Source organism: Strix aluco, chromosome 4 (assembly GCF_031877795.1).
Source record: "Strix aluco isolate bStrAlu1 chromosome 4, bStrAlu1.hap1, whole genome shotgun sequence".
NCBI classification, from domain to species: domain Eukaryota; kingdom Metazoa; phylum Chordata; class Aves; order Strigiformes; family Strigidae; genus Strix; species Strix aluco.
The window spans coordinates 7,226,870-7,249,648 of record NC_133934.1 but is presented as its reverse complement, the minus strand read 5'-3'; the positions used below and the strand labels follow the sequence as shown (position 1 = coordinate 7,249,648).

Sequence of the window (22,779 nt, the reverse complement as noted above, 5' to 3'; positions counted from 1 at the left end):
TGCTAGAATGCTTAAAAAAAAAAAAAAAAAAAAAAAAAAAAAAGAGTCATGTTTTCAGGGTCACTGTGAAATTATGTTGTTTTCAGCAAACAGAACTGCCTGAACCTGATTTACTGAACATCATATCTGTGCTTCACAAAGAAAACACCACGCAAGGTTGCAGGTCAGACCTTTGAGCTCCTCCTGCTTAGAATGTTAATTCTCTGCATGGTGATGAGAAAGCCCCAAGGGCTATTAATCCTTCCCATTCTGGGGTATAAATTGACCACCAGGAGGGGAGAAAACCACCCCTTCCCTCAAATACATATAATATTACACACTTAGGAGCAATTAGCCTGTGTGTGAAGCTCACAGATGCAGCTACTTTGGCTGATAGTGGCCAAAACGTACCATGGGACTCTCCTCGGATGTTTGTCCAGACAGTGTGCATTGCAATGTGTCCTTGGGCACTGGCACGCAGCAGGGAGGAGTTGGGGCTCTGGATAAAGGTGGCCTAACATTGGCTGAGGGTACTAGGTAGCTAAGGAGTGAGCTAGAGCCCATCCAGGCTCAAACTCAGGGGTAAAAACCTCAATGGTGACTTGCCTGTGATTTACCCAGAGGCTTTAATTAGTGGCACTGCATGCAGACAGATGAGCAGTAACCATATACAGCATCACCATTAACTATCCCAGGAACTTAAATATGGCCAGGACTCAACTCTTGGATTCACCTAAGTTTAGGTGTCTAACTCCCATTACAATCTGCAGAGAGCTGGTCAATATTAGCTCAATGCCTTACTTACTAACATCTCCACCAACTTTGAGGGCAGCTCAGACACCGAGACACAGATGACTTAATCTATGTGCTGAACAACTCTCATGGTGCCTTGGCTTCATGTCACAGGACAGCATTCTCACGCCTGGTGAGGTGAGCCTCATAGAGGGGACAAAGGGGTCCCCTGGAGCACCTTCCCCACATGGACCCACCTTCTCATGCTCCTCAATGGTATAGAGGCTCTTTGCCCACCCAGAAACTCAATGCACCAGCACAGCTGGCTCAGAAAATAATTTGCAGACCTGCAGATGCAGGGGGATGAGTTCCACCTGAGCAGGAGCACATGGAGGGAGGCAAGTGCATGTCAAGCCTGTACCCTCAGGGTTCATCAGGGCTGTCCTGGTGCTCCTTACAGGCTGCTGCCCTCTTGAGAGGGGAGCCAGTGAGGGGAGTCCCGTGTGCAGGCAGTAGTTTTCAGAAACGCTTTTTCTTTCTCACTAAATCCTCAATCCAAACCTTTCCCTTTTGCTGGAAGTCTGCAAACACTAGCAAAACCTTTCCCGTTAATCTTTCTTCATCTCGCTAAAACAACACAGACTGTCTGTCTCCAGGGAAGGCTGTCACAGGATATGGGGGAGGAATCTATCATTTGTAATGCACGGAAATATAACTTGCATATATCAAAGGCATTTTCTGTGAAAAACAAATATGCAGCAAAGATTGGGAGGCCAAACCCCCATTGCCTTCAAGCTACTGTGCTTAGCAGTCGTGTGAGCAACAGCCTGAGCAAACCCAATTAACTTGATTTGTAGATTGCACAGATTAGCGATTGTGTTCCAATAGAAAATCCCATAAGGAGCCCCTTTCGCTTATATTTCTGTACAGCTCCTCATTTGTTACCATAATCTAAATCCCTTCAATTTATGTACTGCCAGGTATGCATCCCTGGCTTCCAACAGCACCTCCTGACCAAGAACAGTGGAGATCTCTGAAAATTTTAATTCTGAAAACTCTCTAATGTCTATGTCAGGTATATAAGCAAAAGCCTTGACACTGAGGCATCGAGTGGCTCAATTTAGCTGCTGACACAGAAAGTTTGGAACAGAACCGAACTGACTTTAGGACACGATTCCTGATGGGCTTCACACTTTAGCCACCAGACATGCTGGGGCTCCTGCACCCTCCAACACTTCTGGCTGGATCCAAATTTAACTCTCAATGTGATCAGATCCAAATGTGAGACCCTTTGTATGGTAACAAGCCAAATGAATGGCATTCAAGCAAAAAAAAAACCTTAATCTGAAAACTGAAAAATGTTGCACAATCTACTCCTAGAGTGGAAATTATTCTTTCAGCTTTATGAACAGTTATCTCTCAAGTAAAAAATTCCTGACATAGAAGTACACAGTCAAAGTTGCAGGAGATTCTAGTAATGTTGGTTTTAAAGTGAGAGATGCCCCTCTAAAATGAAGAGGTTTGTTAAACTGCAAAAAAAGTACAACAACAGAGGGATAGGAAAATTTTTTTTTTTTTGGTACAGTATCAACTAAAGAAACATGTTCTGCTGGTTAAAATGGAAAAAGCAAGATGTCTGATGAATAGTTCTACTGATATTGACTGGATTTCTATATTTTTAAAAACATGAGCACTTCATAAATACACTGAAATATTCTGTCATCGCCAGAGAGAACATGCCAGTTTTCTATAAATATAGACATCTGGCGGGGGTTTCTTCTACTGTTATGGATTTCTGGTGTGAAGAACACTACTTTGTGAGCAAATGCATGTTGGAAATTAATTTCATATGTGACAGGTTACATTAAAGAGCAAGACAGATCTGCTGGGCAGAAGCGCGTAACAAAAACACTATGTTCCCATACTGCTCCTGATCCTCTGTATGAGGTTGCCTGCACGATACTGTAGGCATAAAATATGTTCCTCCAAGCAGTGCTGTGAAGCTTAATTAAAGCCTGCCCACAAATTGCATTGAAATTTGAAAATGGAACTTGGTGTTTGTCATCGTAATTCCAGCCATGGTGAAACATCACTGAGAAAACAATGAATATTGAGTATCAGTGAATAACAGCGTGCTTTGTACAAACCACCTGAGGGGTGCCACAAGCAACAGTCAGGTATATAAAATCCAGTGCTATAGGGCTGTGCCATGACTTACTTTCTTTCTTCTTTTTTTTGGCAGGATTTCCAGGCAGATCTCTGTCATAATCTGGCCCACTATGCAACCATCCACAGAGTTGCATCAGACAGAGGGTAAACTGAGGACACACAGGGTCACTGCAAAGATGCGAGCATAGGGGGACACCTTGCATCACTAAGGGCTTGCTCGGACTGAAAACGGATACCAATCTCGCACTCCAAGGGTGACAGAAGACATCTTTGTGTAAAGGCACAGGCTACGTTTTCTATCCACATCTGCCTTGCTCACCAGGCTCCCTATAACAAGGTCATTAGCATCAGCAGGTAAATCAATTTTTGGCTGGAAAAGTTTCCTTTCTGGTTAACATAAGCCAAGTGTAAACACTCCCTCTCAGGTTAACAAAAGCCAGCAGCCCAAACAGGGATAAAACTTCAAGAAAAGGGGAGCCTGAGTCAGGGGGGAGTTGAAGAGACAATTAATCACAAGCTTTCCTACACCGTGAAATATTTTTGCCCATGATCAGATGTTTAGGGTGTCTCTGTGTTGCTCCTCACCCCCTTTAAACCCTGTTTGAAGGGAATAATTTCCAACTGGAGCCATCAAAAGAGCAGGGCCCAGAGCCACCCTCAGTATCCAGCCCTGGCTGCCCACCTTCCCTGCTCCCTTCAGTAAACACTGCTAATTCACCAGATCCATTAGCACTCTTTTTTTTTTTTCTCCCTCAAATCACCCTAAAAGCATTTTGGAACCGAAGATAAAGGGGGGCAGACACAGGGGACCCACTAAACCCAAAGTCTCCAGACAACTCTCAGCATGTGTCAAATACTAGCTAAAAAATCCAAATAAAGACAAACCCAAGAAGCCTTGATACCCTGCGTTATCTTTGCAGACTGGCTGCTGCCTTATCAGCTCCGACAGAAACCAGCATTTAAGAAAAATTCAGTAGCCTTTGGGTGGAAGCTGGTTCCTAAGAAAACACACAGCCAAATTGCTGGAAGTCAGTGCGAGGGGAGAGGGTGAGTGGGTAGGAGACAGCCTGAAAGCCTCTGCCACCATCTTGCTGTTTTCTGTCAGGAAACATGCTGCTGGTATGATTTTGAATTATTTTTTCATAATTCATTCCTCACACTTCACACACATTGCATGGGCCAAGAGCTACACAGGGGAACAGTTACATGAAATGCCCCTTGCTCTCATTGGGGACCGATGGAGTCCAGGCAAAGATACCAGCTCTTGGTACCAGGTTTCAAAGCACATCAGAAATGAAGACGACAGAAGATCATATCTGACACTGGTGTTAAGTACCACTGTCCTGATGGGGAAGGATAAAGATGTTTTTATCCCACCTTCACTTATAACAAAGATTCTCTTTTTGGATAAACACTCCATGGAAGATTTTGAATGTTAAGGAGCATTTTTTTCACAAAAAGCACAAGTCTTGTTTGCTCTCACACATAACTCGGTGTTCATGGATTTTGGCAGCCACCTCGCACAGGAGCTGGACTTTCCCTTCACAAGGGTGTGAGGGTCCTGCTCTTGAAAAAGTTATAAAATGGTTATAAAACACCTTTGCTTGACATTAATTGATGGGTAGAAGAGCTAGAGAGAGAAGAGTCGTCTCAAGGCCAAGGGCTGCTTTTCAGCATCTTATTTGTAACTTGACAGAGGGAACAGCTGAGGGGAGGCCGTCTGCCTCTTGTCAACCCCAGAGGGAAGGACGGACAGACGGATGCTCCCCAGGGGGCTGCCCTGGCATTATAAATGCCTCCGGTAGAGGGTGAGTGGCTTTCTACCTCTGACCCGACCTTTTCTCCCCCAGAGAGTCCTCACAAATCTTCCTCAACAGCTAGCAAAAATTGAAGTGACACAGCTGGGCCCCAAAAATGTCCTTTTTTCTTTTTTTTTTATTTTCAAGTTTTGCCCAAGATAACACTGCAGGAGAGGCAGAGGGACAAAACAAAGGGAACTGCAAGTGTGGAGGGGTGTCCGCACAACCAGGCTCAGGCTTTCACATGACAGCACTCTTAAGGGCACTGCCCCGCCCCAGCACCCAAAAATCATAAAGCAGACTCCAGAATAACAGGACTGGTTTAGAGGAGTCATGCAAAACTTGCTTTGGTTCTTTCTTTACTTCCCTTCTGGTGTCTAAACCAGCCAACAAGGTTGGTGCATGCAGCTCACATTATTCTACATATCCTTCAAAATCATCGAGGCTGAAATCGTGTGGGTTCATTTCTCTTTTTTTCAACTGAAAGCTGAGTTATTTCCCAATTTCCATGAGCCCAGAAAAATAATTTTAATACCACTTCAGCCTATGCTTAAGTCCTCTGTATTTCAAATAAGCATAATATACTGTATAACAAGTCCTCAGCAAGTGTTTCTTTGAATACAGGCGACCTCAGGTGCTTAAACACTTTGTAAAAATGGTGTCTGAGATCAGAAACTTCTATAGTTGCAAAAGTGCCTTGAAATACTCGGTTTTGTACTTCCCCTTGCGTGTCTCCAGTGTCATGCTACATGGGTTTCAGTGGATTCAAGCTGGGATGAATTCAAATAGATGTGTCATACACTATTTTCCTTGTTTTATTTGACTTTAATTACTTCTTAACAGTACTGCTGTTTGAAAAATCTTTCTCAATTGAGGGTGTTGGTTCTGCCTAGGGCTGCTTGGCCCTTTTCCACTGAAATGCCCTTTCAACAACCACCACAGCCTTTCCAAGCAAAACGAAATCTTTTGGAAGAACCTCTTTTTATGTGCCAGTGTGAAAAGTTGCCTTTCTCAACTCTCCCACCGATTTTAGGTTGACTTTTCTTTGCACTTTTCCAGGAGGGAACGGAAACCCATGTGTGGAGCAATGCTTGGGAGCAGTCAGACCTTGTTGTTAGCATGTGTGAAAACACCTTGCTAATAATAATAATGCCTGAATAATATCTGTGATTCTGGCAGGTTTTTTTCCATTTGACGACTTCTGATGGTTGTTTCCTTAAAAAATAAGCACGGTGTAATGCCTAGCTCTCCCTAAAGTCAACAATTAAATTTTCACCAAGCAGAGAGGGTATGACTGGGATTGTGATTCACACATACAAACCACATTGGGTGTGCGGTGCAAGCCCTTCAGCCCATGCATGAATGATACCTTTGCACCTGTTTTGCTTTGGGCGCTTGCCCAGGGTTTGGGCACAAGATTATCAGTCCTGTGGGTCTGTACTATAGCAGCAGCAAGAAATCCTTATCGGGGCAATGTCTGCTTTGCACAGGGTGCTGTAGGCAAACACAGGATCTAACCTTTCTCAGGTTTACACGGGTAAAGTAAAACTCGTCTGATCGATGAGTTTGGTTTTCAGAGGGAGCCTCTGTTACAGCTCTATACAAAAAGCTGTTAGTAACTTGCATTTAAGACTGTAGTTGTGTCGTTCATTCTGGGTTTGACAGCCCTTAACACAACAACAGGGCTTTGGTACAATTAGGACTTCCAGGCACCAACCCCAATACTAAAAAAAAAAAAAAAAAAAAAAACAACCATACCAGCTATAACAACAACTTCGCTTTACACTGCATCCATTGTATGAACCAAAACTGTTGGTCGTTTGCTGACCTGCTCTCCCAGTGCAATATTAAATACTTTAGAAGTTGAGTCCTCCTCCAGTTCTGCTTTAATATCTCTGTCTTGTAGCAAAATACCCTCCAACACATGTCACAGACAGAAGGCCCTGCTCTGGTTTTAAGGCTGGAATACTTAAAGCACAGGGCTCCTTCAATTACTTAGGTTCATTTTTCATCTTCCTCAGGCAAGTTACTGGGTTCACTGGTTAGGGCTTTTTTTGTATTTAGTATATTATCTGCATTACTCTTCCAGAGGTAAAAGGGAAAGCACCTGCAAGTACGCAAACAGAAAGATCCAGATCAAGAGGCTATTAAAATCCATTCAGGCTTGTTCCTCTCTACTGTTATTTCAATTAGTGTCTAATACCTAAGCTGTTCCCTTTTAATTCTACATTGCACATTTTTTTCTTTCAAACACTTGTCTCAGTGGAAGTTCGACGCTGTTTTTCCTTCTGGAGAAAGAAACCCCAAAGATGTATTTTCAACCTCCCGGCTCCGTGTTTCCCAGATATTTTGAATCAGGGACTTCTGCCAAGATTCACATTTTTCCACAGATCACCGCACACCCTCACGCTCTCAGCAGAAAGCCATTGCAGCGACACAGACGCGGGGATGGACCCTGGAGCAGTTCTTACTGCCCTGTCCTTGCTGCCCTTATTGCAGTCCATGAGCCAGCATGGGAATCAGTGTTTGCCCTTATGATGTTGTCCAAGCCTGAGAAGATATGGCAGATTTTACAGGGTATTTAAAAAAAAAAAACAAACCCACACACATTCCTGTTGCCTTGGGATAGTTATAATTATTTAGTACTAAGTTCTGATTTTCCTGAATGGACCAGTTTAGCCTTCCAGCACAGAGTAACCCAAGCAGCCTTCACATGGGTACTGGGACATGGACAAGGATCTTCCTCTCTCTACAAAAAACTGGATCAATGGGCAACCAAAAGCCACAGTTTCTCAGGAGTGCAGGATCATGGTTCACCACATTAGACATGTGTCAGTCATCTCCAGACAGAATTCACCCACCACATCTTACAGGCCAATATAAACATCCCCCTCCAGAAACCCCCTAAGAGCATTGTTAATGCAGCTGGGCAGCTTTACCTGTTTAGCCTAGTGGCTCTGTTCCCCTGGAAAAACATTTTCACCTGCAGGGACTATTTTGCACAAGTTGTTTTCTCTGCCTTATTTTTGCAACCCCCTGAAGCAGTGTCAGTAGTCAGAAGTCTTAAGTAGAGACAAAGCCCAGGTTGGGAGGGCGGACCTGGCTCCCTCTCAGGCCTGGACGACATAGCACATTCACCTTGATACCAGCCTAGATGCACGCTGTGCCTCAACCAGAGGAAACCTGGTCACCAGCAGTGCTGATTGCATCCCGTCCTTGCTGCTGGCTGTGCTCCTGATGGAGCAGCTCCTTGCTTGCAGCAGGCAATGCCGTAGGAGGGCCAAGAAATGCTGGCAGCATTAACCTGCCATTTCCCAGCTCCCCAAAATGATCCTTTTCCCTCAGAAGCCAAAAGCAGAGGACAGAGGAAGGAAGATTCCCCTTATCCCTGTAAAGCACTCTGAATTTCAAGGGAACACCAAGACAAACAGAAAATGATCATGAGATCGAGTGTGAAAGCTGGAATCTCCCAATGCAGAAGGGTCAGCGATGCACTACTTTCTGACTGAAATGAACCAAGAGCAAAAATCAATGAGAAATAATTACTGCCCGTTCAGAATGGCCCAAGCCACTTCTGGATGAGAAGTTTCTGTGAGGGTAATATACAATTTTTCCGATGGGATCCACTGAGGGAGAAGCCAGGATCCAAATGTGATTTTTCCAGTCTTCACATTCACTACCCCCAGGAATGTTATGTTTTGCACTGTGGACCCTGCTGCATTTTACATTTCTAAAGGGTCATTTTATAAATGTTCACATAAATACCCAGTTCTCCAAAGTACTGAGCCTTCCCGCCATAAGTGGGAATGGAACTGACTTACTGCCTGTGGTCACACTGTGATATCCCACAAGCTCAGGCCATGCTCCTGTAACAATTTAACCCATCACATTTTTTTCCGGGTTGGCTTCCTTCTCAGGTTACCTCCCCAAAACACCCAACAGCAAGGTCAGAAGAGCTCTCACGCTGGCACAAGGGAGTTACAAGGCTGGGAGCAGAGCAGGACGAGGACAGGACAGTGATGGGGTCAAGTTCAGTCATCTTCAGCTGCCATGAGATCACACCTGAGAAGCATTTACTGCCAGAATCCAAGCAGCTGCAGTCAGGCAGAGGAAGGGGGGGGGGGGGGGGGGGTCATCCTATTTGTGCTGCTAATGACCCAACTTTGCAGGACAGAAATCAAGTGCTTGACCTTTCCCAACATCATGTGAAGCAAATGCTCCATATGACATGGCTCCAGCATTATCTACCAGGCACAGGTGCATGACTGCAATTAGAAATGACTGGCATTTCACACATAACAGCACCTTTCAACCCAACTCAGCCCATCCAAAAACACCAGGAGGCTCAGTTACCATCTTCTTCCCACCCGACTTCCCCGGTACCTTGCCAGCTCAGGAAGCACTAAATAATTCCTCTGAAGTCTCACAGCTATTAATTGGAAATTAAGATGGAAGTCACAACATTTCTCTGCATGCTGGTAGATCTTAAACTTGGCACTTGGTTTGTCCAGAGACCATTTCTCACCCTCACCCCTAAATCAACTTCCGCAGAGAACAATGCTGCTGGTTTGTGTCTACAACAGATTTATTCCCCCCCTCCAGCAGCTCACGCCGCCTGTACCTTCAAGGGGCAGTAGCTGCTTGAAGCAAATGGTTCCTTCTGGTTTCTGGGAATAAAAGGCTGCCCTCCATAATCAGGGTATTGTTCTCCCTAAATGGACCCAGACTCTGTAAACACGCTCCTCTGCACAGCACTGGGAGGGCAACTGCGAGCGTGTGTATACGTCCATGCAGGGAATGTGTCTTGTTCTAAAAAACAGTAAATTATGTTAATTTATTTCCTCTGCCTAAATAGCAGTAATAAACTTGGGGAAAGGAGGAGGAAAAAGTAAACAAGAGTCAATTACAAAAAGGTGAGGGGGAGAGGTAACCGAATAACTCCACCGAATGTCTCCTTTGGGAAAGGACATTCACATTGCAGCTCAGACGGGCTCCGTGCAGCCCTCCCTCCATCCTACTGGAGGTGTAAATATGATCATAACAATTTCTTTCTTTTTTTTTTTTTTTAAATACGGTTTCAGCCTGTTTTCACAAGTTCAATCTTGAGAGCTGGGAAATGAACCCCCACCAGTGCCCTGATCCACAGCAAGTACATCCCCAGGGGCTTTGCTCTGCATGTGATGTGAGCACTCTGGTGACTGAAGCCAATGCGAATAGTCAGAGCCTATTTGTAATTTTTTAACAGGAAAATAATTTCACTACGCAAACTACCATGCTTTGACTCAAAACCCTGATTAGCACAGTTTGAAAATAGGGCAGCATACTGTTCTGGGAATTAACTTGCCTGACCCCTAGTCTATAATGGCACTCAAATAATCTGTGAGTCAGACGAAGTTGAAAAACTCTTGGAAGACCACACTGAAAGAATTTACTGGATTTATTGGATTTTCTAGGATAAAAGAAAAATAAGCCTCAAACTCCACTTAGCAAGTCTGTGGTCTTCAGAAAGACAAGCTTTTTCTCCTGACACTATCTAGAAGAGGAATGCTGCCTAAACTGAGCAGCACTTTTTTTATATATTTTTTTTTTTCTTCACTGGAAACTCTCAATAAATAGCAATAATTATTATAAATATACAGAAAAAGGGACAGATTCCCATCCCTGTCAATCTACAATTCTCCTCCCAACAGGAGTACTCATGGGGAGAAGAACCCTGAATTGAACTTCAAATTAAATATCCTCAGACTACTTTACCAGTTGCAAAGGAGGACTACTCTGGTGTTTCTAATGAATTTCCAATACCAGGATTAATCCTGCTTGAAAGTCTCCAAATCCTCTGACCTACCCCTATTTGAGCAAGCAGGGAATCAGAAAAAGCATTCTGCCTTAGTGACACAAGCAGGACCATGCTCTGGTCTAGGTAAAACACTGACCCATCACTACCTCATGGTTTCTCCAGCCCCTGAGCAAAATGCTCCGACTAGCCTCTACCACTTCTTTGTGCCTCTTTGTATCCCAGAAACAATAGATGTGTGCTGAGAGCAGTGGCAAACATTTCCAGATAACAAATCCAGCAATTAGAAATCAACTGTCCAAAGCTAGTTCCCCTGCATATGCAAATATCTCCTTAATAGGTTTACAATTCCTTGTCAGTCAAACCTGTCAAAGAAAAGTAAACACCTGTTTCGGCTATGGTTAAGTTGAAAGCTCCACTCTCATTAGCCCTTAACGAAATTAACCCTGGCAATACTGCATTTCTGATTGGTTGTGAATACCAGGAGGAGGAAAGATACTCATCAGCTCTGATCTGTTAATCTAGTTTTATATTAACTATTACAGATCATGATGAACCCTCCCATGGCTTGGTGCCACACTGAAACAAAACCTGGTCTTACGAGGCCCCAATTTCTGCTCTCTGGTAGGATTAGAAATTTAAATCCTACTCACAGCTACTCAGCCACAACTCACTGAACCTAAAGGGACTATCACCTTTGTAATGGAGAGCAATATCTGACCCTGAATATTAAAATATGAAATAACTTATCAGAGCACAGAGCCTGATCTCCATATGCTGGTGGAGCTGGCAACTCTTCTCCCAGTTTCCCACTTTAAACTGCCCTAAAATACATTAAACACTTCCTCATACTACTTGTCTGGCTAAAGAGACACTGTGATTGCCACCAAAATGTTGTGTTAATCTGCAGAAGAACATGAAAGATTTTGATCCACTCAGAAGGTGAACAAGATGGCTCATAACATCCTCTCTCAGAAGGGTATTCACACTCTGAAAGAGTTTTACCCACCAGTTTTACATCAACTGCTCGGTGCCAAATAAGGGTTCTTCCTTCCACAGAGAGCCTGCAGTATCCCTGGGGAGATATTCCACAATGTCCAGAGGTTTACCCTGTTATTCATTAACCCTTCCATCCTTGACATGCAGTTCATACACATGCAACTCATCTGACACTTGTCATTACTTAACCAGTGTTAACAGATCTGTTTAGGTGAGAACAACCACTGAGAAAAATAGCTTCCTCAATTACTCCAACTCACTCAAATCTATTAGTCAACAAGAAAAAGCAGGAAAAGAAACCAGTTCCAGCGTCTGCAGCAGCTTAACTCCAGTAGTTTGTCTTGTTCAGCTTTGGGAAGCTGGTGGGGCTGAGTAACTGTCCCTTCTCCCTCCTCTCAGGTTGATATGGCCTCACCCCATCCACTTCTATCTACAAAAAGGAAAAGATTTAAATCCATATGAAGCAATAGTAAAATACTAGCTACCACAATGAAAATCTCCCTTTTACAATAGAATGCTTCTACTCAGTCACACATTGGTCAAAAGCCAATTAAGATTCAAACCTATACATGGGGATGCCTGGGAGGACACAGGTGAAAAGAGAAATACAGCACAAATTTGGAAAAGCCACATCCCAACATCCTCTTCAGAGCACACACGCTGCCCACTCAAGATCCTCTCCCAAGGCTTGGCTGCACCAGGCTTCAAGAGCAGCAGTACACTAATCCAGCCTAAATTTTCACTTGAAGGTTGGCTAGTGCTTACATTTCCCTCCACGTCCTCTTCCAGCTTTTTCCCTCCCCCGAATATCTTGTTCTGGCCAGAACTAGCAAGCCCACAATTGCCATGAAGAGTCTGCACAGTGCCAGTACCAAACTTTTACAGTCATCAGTTCACTGGGCATGTGTGAGGAAACCCAGCAAGAAGAATATGAATTTTGAAAAATACCTATTGTACAAATTAAATCTACATTTGTCTACTGTTCCTGGGTTTTTATCTAAGATGCACAAATACCGACAGCTCCTAAAATACCCACCAAAGTCAACACCACCCAAGTGGCATCTAGGGTATGACACCTCTTGCATTACTGACTTCTCAATCACTTGACAGGATTGTATAAATCTTTCATGAAATAAATTTACGAGACATGAGGAGAAATTATTTTGGGTACCATCAAGCTAAAAGCCACTCATAGAGAGGCTGAGAATTAGAGGTGCAGCAGTCCTGAGAAACATTAACCTGCTCTGAGAAGCCTCTGTTCCCAATTTACATTTTTCTTCCCTTAGTGAAGCTCAAAATTAAGTTTGAACACTTAATGGAAGAAGTAGCCTGGAGTTATTGGCTGAAGTTCTTCATGAAAATTGGAGTGATTTGGGATGAAATAAAAACGTTAGGTTATTCACAGCACTGCTGGATACTGTGTTTCTACTGCGATACAATGGGGAGACTGTGTAATCAGGGCAACCAACCAAACTCCATGCAGCCCATGTTTATTTGACTCGGAAGGGGGAAAAAAAAATAAAAATCACAGATGTGAATGGATTCAGTGGCAACAAGCATATATTAACTGGTTAAATAACACTCAGGCCAGTCTTCAGCCCCTCCACACCTAGCAACATCACCCATAGAATAGCACCCTTTCTTTGGGGATAAACCCCTCTGCGATGACCCAGAGTTAAAGCAATGAATTTCCAAGTTGCTTTCAGCTCTGGCAGCACACGCTCCAGCCACCAGCCAGAGCTTGCACCCAGCAGAAGCAGTTTCTAGAATAAAAAATTTGAGTTCAAGATGTCTGGTCAAGTAGGTGAATGGTAGGATCCAAATTACCACACTTAGCCCACATCTCTTCTGCTGTCACACATGAGGGATCCATATAGAGGTCAATACAACAGATAATCTGTGTAAGTCATCCTCCAGGGATGGATCCAAAGCCCACAGGAGTGAGTAGGATTCACAGCACCAACACTCACAGGCTCTGAATCAGGTCCTAACCTGTTAAAACTGGCACGGGCTGCATCTGCATATCTTATACAACATTCAGATTATTCAAGCTTACTTTTGGAAATATTTTTCTTTTACCTTAGTACCACAGCTGCTACGAATGAGCACCAGACTCAATAGGCCTGTCTCAGACAATGGGCTTTGCAACTTCTAGATTCACACTGGCTCTACTCTTATAAAAAAAGTGGCCAAAAATGTTCCACATTGGTGCAAAAGATTAGGACAGGTCAACACAACTAAATACGTATGCAGGCATTATTATTAGACAAAGCTCCACGTCAAGGCTGATTACAGAGAACAAGAAAAGGAATAGAAATACAAATTAAATGTTCAAAACGAGATCAAATGCATTTGAGCTTGAGCAGCCCACCAGAAAACACAGGAAGAGGTCAGATGAAAGACAAACTCCTTGAAACAAGACAAAATGAGCAGGTTAATGAAAGAAAGGGGATAAAGGAGCATTTCCACTGACTCCTGTAATGCTGGGATACATTTGCATGGACCCTTTGAGCAGAATGATTTTACAAGTCACTGCAGACACAAGTAGGAGCTTCACGTCTCAGGAAAATCAGAAAGCTGCAGTTCTACTCCCACTGAATAAATAAAGCTATGACTAAAGGTTGTTGGTGGTGTTTATTTTTTTTAAAATTCAAACTAGGCACAAGGGAACCTCTGCATTATTATTTTCCCTTTTCAGTGGAAATTTTTATCTCTTCCAATAATTAATCCAAAAATGCACAGCCAGACAGTGAGCGTCTCCACTGTATTCACACTATTCCATAATAGTATTCTGCACTCAGATGTACCAGCATCGCTCATGGCGAGACAGTCGCTAGAAAAGGAATTATCAGACAGGTCACTGGAAAAGATCAGCTCTATCAACCAATTCATGCCAGATGAAAAACTTCATCTTTAGTTAATAAATTAGTACCAATGGTCCCGAACCTTGATAAGTGGTTTCCTACAGGCTACCAAGTATCACTTCTGCTTTTTTGGTTTTGAATGACATTTTTTTCCTGAAAGAACCATTTTCCTATAATTTCTCAAGCACCACCTCCTTTCATGAAAGTTTCTCCTTTCATCTGAGAGTCAGACTTTGGAGCCTAGCCTTTGCTGTGTACAAGTTCATCACAGAAAAGACGTATTTTAATTTGCTGCTTGCGTCTTTTAATGAAGGTCAAAGAAACATATAGACTTGGAAAACAAAGTTATAAAAACTTTAAGGAAAATCTAAATGTATTTGAGCAATTTGCCGAGTTTTGTAATATTCCTAATAAAAAAAAAATTAAAATCAACCCTAATTTTCCAGTATGACGCACACTGTATTTTATGTTTAAACTCAGCCGCAATTTAAAGCGGCCAACAGCCTCAGAAGAAGGGAGGAACTGGGGTTTAAAAAAATAACCAGGATTTTCTTAGATCGTCGTGTTGACTCTAGGTACAAGTCATGCTGACAGATTTTTCATGAGCAAGTTCCCCAAGAGCATGATCCAAAAAATGCCCCAAAATTAACCAGAAGATGTGCAGTGACTTACATAAAATCTGAATCAGGCTGTTAGATCTGAACGTGCTTCTCTTTCACAAGTGAGAAATTAGCTAATATCTGGCAACAACCATTCAACAAGAATAAAGGAGTAAAACAGAAGCCAACAACCATCTCTCTTGTATTATCACTATTTATCTTTTCCACATTCACTCTTATAAACCCCAAAGTTACAGCATGGTAAATATGTTCACCAGAACTAAGAACTCATCTCCCAAGAAACAAAAAAACCTTCTAGCATCCTATTCCCTTTTCTCCAATATTCAGAGAAACAGAAATGGCACATAACATTATTTCTGCATGAAGCCGTTGAATTTTGAGGTGGTCCCATCAGCAAACTCCCTGTAAAGCAGGCATCAACCAGGTTTGCAAGCCAAGTGTTGCACACAGAAGTGCCAGAGCAGAAAGCAATTAAGGTCCCGTTCTTCCCCTCCCTACGCAATGCACCGAAAATGAAATCAACATCCAAACTAATTAGTTTCCAGCAGAATATCAGTTTACTCGCTAACAGGAGGGTTGCTACTGCTCTCACCAAAAAACTTCTAAACATACCATACGAAATCTTGTTTAAGCCACGGGACCAAGCCAAGCACATCCCAATGTTACCATATACGGTCACCAAAGCGAATACGATGGCAACTTGACAGATTTGGAACAAATATTGCGTTGTGTGTCACTGAGATAACATAGGCAGGAAAATATTAGATAGTATTACCTGTATCTGACCGGAGGTGTGGAGTGGTAGGAGCTACACTGCTGCAGGACATAGTCACCAAAGGTTAGTGACCCAAGATGGCATTCGTCCCTGCAGAGGAGGGCCAGGGCAGGACACCGAGGACTTTTATGCCCGGTATAGGGCTGCTTGGAGAGAACAGGAATGGAGTGACATGAGGTACGAGCCACTGGACCTGCACTATTATCCCAGGTTCAGGGCTGACACTATCCAGTGCAGCTGGCAACAGAGCTGAAGCTGCCCCCCTACACCTTAGCTGTCAGCTGGAAGGCACAGTCCCTCTTAGAAAACCACAGCATACACGTTTTGTTCTCAAAGAGTGGATTTTGTGCACACAGAAGTTCTTATCCAAGCCCCTTCTTTCCCTTGTGGGTGAAGACATTTACCAAAATAGCTCCCAAGGAAGACTTTTTTGGTACAGGCTCCCTCCAGGAGATCCTTAGCCTGGAATAAAATTGGTCGCTGAGGGAGTTATTACAGATCAAATTTTTTGGAAGGGTTATTCCAGTGCATTTGCAGGTGTAGACAAGCCCTTAGCCAAAGTCTTTACATTTTGGCCCCGAAAGCACTGGTTCAAACTTAGCCAGAGCTACCTCATCCTTCATCCCTCCAGACACAGCAAGTTCTGCACCTGGACCTCTAAAATCAGACCTGCTCTCTGCTTTGCATGGATACTTTGAATGCATTGCCTCTTCCTTAAGAGTTTACCTTGGTTTGCTAAGGTATTCCCTTTTTTGCAGTGTTTTGTACATTGGCAATGCGATACATTGGGTCACAAGAAGGGACAGAGCCAGCAAGCACAGCTCCGAACCTGGAAAAATGTCTCCATTTGCAGGGGGGAAAAAAACGTTGCCGCATTAGCCCAATCAGTCGTCCCTGCGGGGCCCTTTGCCTTAAAAGGCATCACCTAAATAAAGATATAAAAATAATACAACATAACATTTAATGCAAGATTGCAGCTGAGCACTCAACTGTCAGGAAATATCAAAGCCGGAGCGCGTGGGCAACTTAACTCTGCCCCCTTGTGCAAATGCACTACGGCACAGCCCTTCCCCAAAAACGGGCACGCAATCAGCCAGCTCCAAGTTAACATCCTAATTCCATTATAAGCTACTTTTGCCTAATACGAGTAGAAGGGAAGGACCAGCACTTTCTCAGAGAGCCTCCTCAGCCACCTTCCTCACTTGATTGCAAGCCAGTGAGCACCTATTTAACTTCTGACACCTTAGATAAGGAGGCGTTGGCACACTTTGGGCCACACACGTCTAATTTGAAATCAGGATACAGATATTAAACGCTGTTTGGCCAAAACAAAGAGCCCTTCTTCCTCCAGAGTAAAGCCTTGTGACCTCAGGCTGAGATTTGGCCAAAGGACTGTCTATAAAACCCGAGCGACTAAAACAGGTAACATTTATACATCTCCAGCGGCCAAACCCACCGTATGATACATTCGGAAAAAATCCGCAGGCACGTTAACAACTGGGCACATTTTTCCAAGAATCTGAAATTATCCCAATGTAAACATCTAATAATTGGGGATATTCAACAGCACAAAATAAGGTTGCAATGTGCTGGAGAGTGTCTCACCTCTGCTCACTTACAAGTTTAATCTTTCATCTATGTCCTCAGCTATCAAGAATACTCTCAACCTCAAGAGGTGCAAAGCAGGATTTAAATGTTAGGGTTTTGTCTATTTTTTTACAGCAATTACACCTTTTCCTTCTTCACTTTCCCTCTCTTGATGTCAGCACATGAATGAATGACATTTTTCATGGGTTTGGCCCTGTTTCTTAAACTCTATTTCTATGTCATTTTAAATAAACAGGACCATCTCTCCATCCACTTCCAGGACAGATTTTTCCAGCTCTGAAGATTCAAATAACCCAATTACCAATACGATCCTATCAAAGTTACATTAAAAAGACCTTTCCATAGGAAAAATGATGATGCCTGAAATTAGCACTGTTAATTTTCTGTCACTTCTTCACACAACAGCCCACAGCACTTCATTTTCCAGGGGCAATAAAAGAGTACGAGCAAGACAAGTGCAAACCAAATTTAAACAGGGTCAGCCAGTAAAGCAGCCGATACTCAGCTCACAACAGAGACAAAAATCTTTTTGTCTTCTCCTGCCCACTTCAGATCTTTTCCGGAACTCCACCAACTTCTCAGGTCCATTGCAATAATATACATCCATGAGGTCATCTTAATTCATACACTGCTGCCCATTGCCTACAACTTAAACCGAGTCTCCATTGTAAACCCTGCCTGGAATTCAGACTTGCAGGACTTACAGCCTATATACTGTTTTCTTTTTCATTCAGCTTCCAGCCGAATCATTTTATAGTGCTTTTGCCTCCATAAAATATTTGCTTGGGAGCCAATGCCAAGAAGGAAAAAAAAGCAACACACTAACCAAACTTTGGGTTTTCAGAGTAACACTCCCCCTTTCCTTTCCCACCCTCACCCCCAAGGTTTATTTTTGGCAAGTTACGGCCCAAGCAAAGGGCAAGTTTAAACCTTTTAATTCGCAACTCCATGGCACTGGGTGATTTAAAGGTCTTTCAACAGTTCATGCAACTCTGATACTGTTGGGAATTGCAGCTGGAGCAATCTGCATCCTAAAGGCATACCCCTATTCTCCTGGAACAATGCAGCCCCTCCTTTGTGGCCAGAGCCGGGGGAGCTGAAAGCATGGTTTCTCATTCAGGCTTTCCAAGGACAGCACCCACCAAGGTATGACACAGGCGAGAGCAGAGGAAAAGCCACCACTCCTTCCACTCTGATCCCAGAGCTTTGCTTAAAGCACCTTCCCATAAAGAAACTTTTTTTCCACCCGCCCTGTCACTCTCAGATCCGTGTATTTCAGTTTGTCTCTGGTAGGATAACCCGTTTATTGAAATCTGATCAACTGCTGGAGCCCCAGCGTTAAAATACACTCTCGCTATTGGGAACTGTCATTTGTCTATCACCGAGGAAGTTAATGGATGTGTTTGTTTAGTTTGCTAGTGGGAATATACAGGGCAGAGGCTTGAGGGATTACAGGAGGGGAGAGGTATTTCTGATCCACAGAGGAATGCAGTTGCTTTTCTTTAAAATTGTCTGTGTATTTTTACACATGCATGAGAAAAGCCCCTGGAAGTTCACCTGCACCTAGGAGACCTCAGCAAACCCAGGGTGACCACGCTCCATCTAAATTGATGGCCCCGAAACACGCAGGTAAGGAGGGCACGAGCCTGCTCCCCTACACAGATAAGCAATGTGCAGGGGACGAGTCCGTGCCGCCAGCAGCTCCCTTCCAGGGTCCCTCCAAGGGCACTGCGGGTGTTTGCAGAGCACGAGCCCAGCAGAGCAGAGGGAAGGGTGCGAGTCGCAGAGCGTTTGCAGCAAGCGCAGTCTCCTTACCTCTCGCCGAGTCCGAAAATGCAATTATCCCTGCAAAAAGGAGCGCAAGCTGCAATTCCATTTTGAAAACCAGATCCCTCCGTACTGTACAGGCTACCGTCCTCTCAGACCTGGAGGCAGGAAAAAGGAGAGCGAAATAATTACTGGGGAAACAACCCACAACTTTGCAGAGTTTTAAAACCCATTGCGAAGACGTAAAAGCAGAAACAGCAAATGAAAGAGCAATGTACTTGTAATTCATTCCTTGGCGCTCAGCGAGTAAAACTTTGCCCTCCTCTCTGCTTTAGACTGATATAAATCAAGAACCCACTGAGGCCAGTAAGCTCCTCTAAGTTTACAGTTAATGCATAATTCTTTGGTATCCTGTACAGGACCAGTCTGGAAGGCAAACAAAACACTAGCAAGTGGCCATAAAACAAGATTTCAGGTTAACAATTTGCGGAGGAACTTGGGGAAGGGGGAGGAGGAATGTTACCTCTCCCATCAGCAGCCCAGAAAACTTTGTGTTGCTGCTTCAGTGCCCCTCAGACAGGCTCCGCTCTGGGTACGCACCTTCCTCCACTCCTCAACTTCTCTGAACAGCACTGATTTTTCCTTTCCTCTTCCCCTCACCAACCCCCCCCCCCCCCCCAACCCCAGCCCCACTTGTTTCCGTGCGCTCCAGAGGTGCGTCCCAAAGCAAAACCGCATTTAATTATCCAGATTCTTGAAGATGCCTTCGCTGTGATAGGCAAACCCGGGGTAGATCAGGTTTTACATTAATTACACCCTGTTCTCCTCCTAAAACTCTCACTCTCTAAACACTGTCTGAATTCCTCACCCTTGTAAACTCCCCGGTTTAAACACTCCGTGCCCCCAGGACACACAACAGCCCGTGTACAGCATCCAGCAAAGCAAACACGGACGCTTTGCCATCAGCTTCCCAATTTGCAGCGGGGAGCTGGGACGGAGGAAGGGAGGGACGGAGGGAGGGCGCCGGGGGGCGGCCGGCGGGGCCGGGCAGGCGAGGGGGCTCCCCCCGGGGCAGGACCCGGGGCGCAGCGCGGCTCAGCCCCGCGGGGCTGGGAACGGGATATTCGCAGCCGGGAATTGGGGTCGGGCGAAGGGAGGCTGGGATGGGGGGGGGGGGGGGTGTTACACACACACCAGGCGCGATGCCACCTGGTGCTGCCCCCCGCTTCAGGGTAACCCCGGCGGCTCCCAGCTGTTGTGTTAGTGTCTCCCCGACCCAGCGGGGATCAGGGGGTGTCCCGGCCGGCTGGGGTGGGGGGGTGGGGGACACACACACTTACCTTGGCTGCTGCCGGGGCTCTAGCACCGTGCGCTGGCGCCCATCCCCGCCGCTCGCCGCCTCATGCCCTCCGCGGCCACGGCGCCCGGCGGGGCGCTCCGCCGCCGGCCTCTACCTCATCCCCCCCCGGGGGCGGGTGGGGGCTGCCCGCTGCCTCGGGGGTGCCCTCCCCACGGAGCGGCTCCCCCCCCTTTCACCACCGGCTTTTTACCAACCCCCTCTCCTTCGCCCCAGGCGCGATTTTTTTTTTTTTTTCCACTAGGGAGCCACCGCCGAGGAGCTAAGAAAAAGGGGGAAACCTTGTAAATTATTTTTCCTGCTTTCCGGGTCGGGCTGAGCGTGTGTGTGTGTGTGTGTGTGTGTGTGTGTGTGTGTGTGTGTGTGTGTGTGTGTGTGTGTGCGGGGAGGGACAGCGGGGACCTGACAGATCCGCCGAGGCTCCGCAGCCGCGGGATGCCCGGTGATGCCGTCCCGCGGCTCACCCAGCCGGAATCCCGTTTAAGGAGCGAGGGGAGGAGGGGAAAGGGGCTGGGGAAGGGGAGGGGAGGGAGGGGAAGGGGGGGGGGGGGGGGGGGGAGCCGGGGCGAGAGAAACAAGCGATAAAGCAACTTTCCCTGCAGGGCTTTGTGGCTGTGGGGGCAGAGCCGCCGAGGAGGGCGGGCCGGTGCCGCCCCGCTCCAAACTTCGCACCAATCCCCGGGAGCCCCCGCCCTCCCCGCCGGCCCGCTCCGCGCCGCCGCTCCCCTTAACCCTTTGCGGGAGGGGCGGAGGGCAGGACCGGCGACCCGCGGAGCTCTCTGTGCGCCTCGGAGCGGCGGAGCCCGCCTCGCCGCCCCCCTGCCCGCTTTGCGCCCCACGGCGGTGGAGCCCCGGAGGGGTCCAGAGCCGGCACCCCTCCGGCTCCTGGCAGTCCCCCGGGACAGCGGTGCTGGCCCTGTGCCCCAGAGCACCCCCCACCCACCCACCCTCTGGAGCCCACGTAGCCCCCATAAGCCCAACGGCGGTGGAAACCTCCAGCCCCGCAGGTCTCCCCCGTGCACCCCACAACCCGCTCCTGCCGAACCACCCCTCTTCCCAAGGCAAGGGAGAGCCCCGTCTGTGGAAACCCACCGTGGAGGCAATGAGAGAGAGATTGGGGTCAGCTCTGCCGTTTTGATCTCTCAGCTTAGATGCAAATCATGACAGAAAGAGACTGGACTGAACTAAGCTAAACCAAGTGGAAAATAAACTGTGGAGATGTCTGTTCCTTAGATTAACTGTTACAATTATTTATTATTTACTTTCAAACAGGACTCGGCTGATGCATCTACTCTTACAGAAAATTACTCTCCACACAGGATAAAAATCAACCTGGCAGAATTCACCAAATAGACTGTACAAATGGCAAGAAAAAAAGCTGCCTCAATAGCTATGCTTTTATATCTGGAGAAAAACATTGTTACTGTTGATGTTATTGTTTATTAGATGTCTTATTTGATACGCTGCAGCACGAAGGCCCCCTTGAAAATGAAGCTGCCTCAATACTAATTCAATGTGATAGGCAGCAGGAGAACCCCTAAACCCAAGCCAAGAAGTAGTTTGAACATCCATCTTATCTGTTTTGTTTGGATTATGAAATCACTCCCTCTATTATTATTACTAAATATTTTTATTCAGTGGTTCCTGACAGCATTAAATCTTGATACACAAAATCAGTGTGAAAAACATTCAAGACTAAACATATAAACCCCCTGAACCAGAAACAAACAAAGCAGCTGGAAATACTGTTTTTATATTTTACATATTTATATCATCATTTTTATTATTAAAGTTCATTCATCTGAGAAATCCCAGATGGACTACTCCTCCTATCAGGCAATAACTTCAGCCTCATTGACTTCAAAGACAGTGTTGACTGAGGCAAACCTTCAGGACTTGACCTACATGGTCATATTCATGCCATGGATTCTGATAAAATCACTCCAACTTGCACCAGAATGAGAGTTCAACAGCACACTACATCTCAGGACATGATGTGTAAAACACCTCTTTGTAAAATTTCCAAGCCATTTCACCACAAAGGAGTCAAGGTCTTTTTCCCAAGGACATCACCATCCAGGCGATCCAGTCCCAAAACTATTTACACAACCTTATGTTCCTGTGCAGACTGAAGCTCAAAGCAGCCACAGTTCCTGCTCAGACGTGGGATGCCAGCTCGTCACGGGCAGATTTCCCACCAGGTTAGAGGGACCCAACCAAATAGCTCCTACTCACAGTCTCATTTTTCTGGGTCATGCACCAAGACCGAGGTTTAGTTGCCAGCTGCACCATGGCTTTCTCATCACAGCCTGCCTA

At 45.4% G+C, this 22,779-nt stretch overlaps 1 protein-coding gene across 3 annotated transcripts in view; it reads right to left on the bottom strand.

Annotated features, from left to right (window-relative positions):
- FGFRL1 (fibroblast growth factor receptor like 1) overlaps positions 1–20,890 on the bottom strand; it is a 179,173-nt gene extending 158,283 nt beyond the window's left edge. Inside the window, exons 1-2 of one of the 3 annotated variants that reach the window (XM_074821886.1) lie at positions 20,447–20,890; positions 19,155–19,264 (exon numbers count right to left, since the gene is read on the bottom strand). In XM_074821886.1, the coding sequence (XP_074677987.1) occupies positions 19,155–19,215 (61 nt within the window). In that variant the 5' untranslated portion in view covers positions 19,216–19,264; positions 20,447–20,890. Of the gene's footprint in view, positions 1–11,732; positions 11,903–19,154; positions 19,265–19,974; positions 20,070–20,446 lie in introns of those variants that run through there. The other 2 variants (XM_074821885.1, XM_074821888.1) reach the window with 2 other exon arrangements.
- Between the last annotated feature and the right edge of the window lie 1,889 nt (positions 20,891–22,779).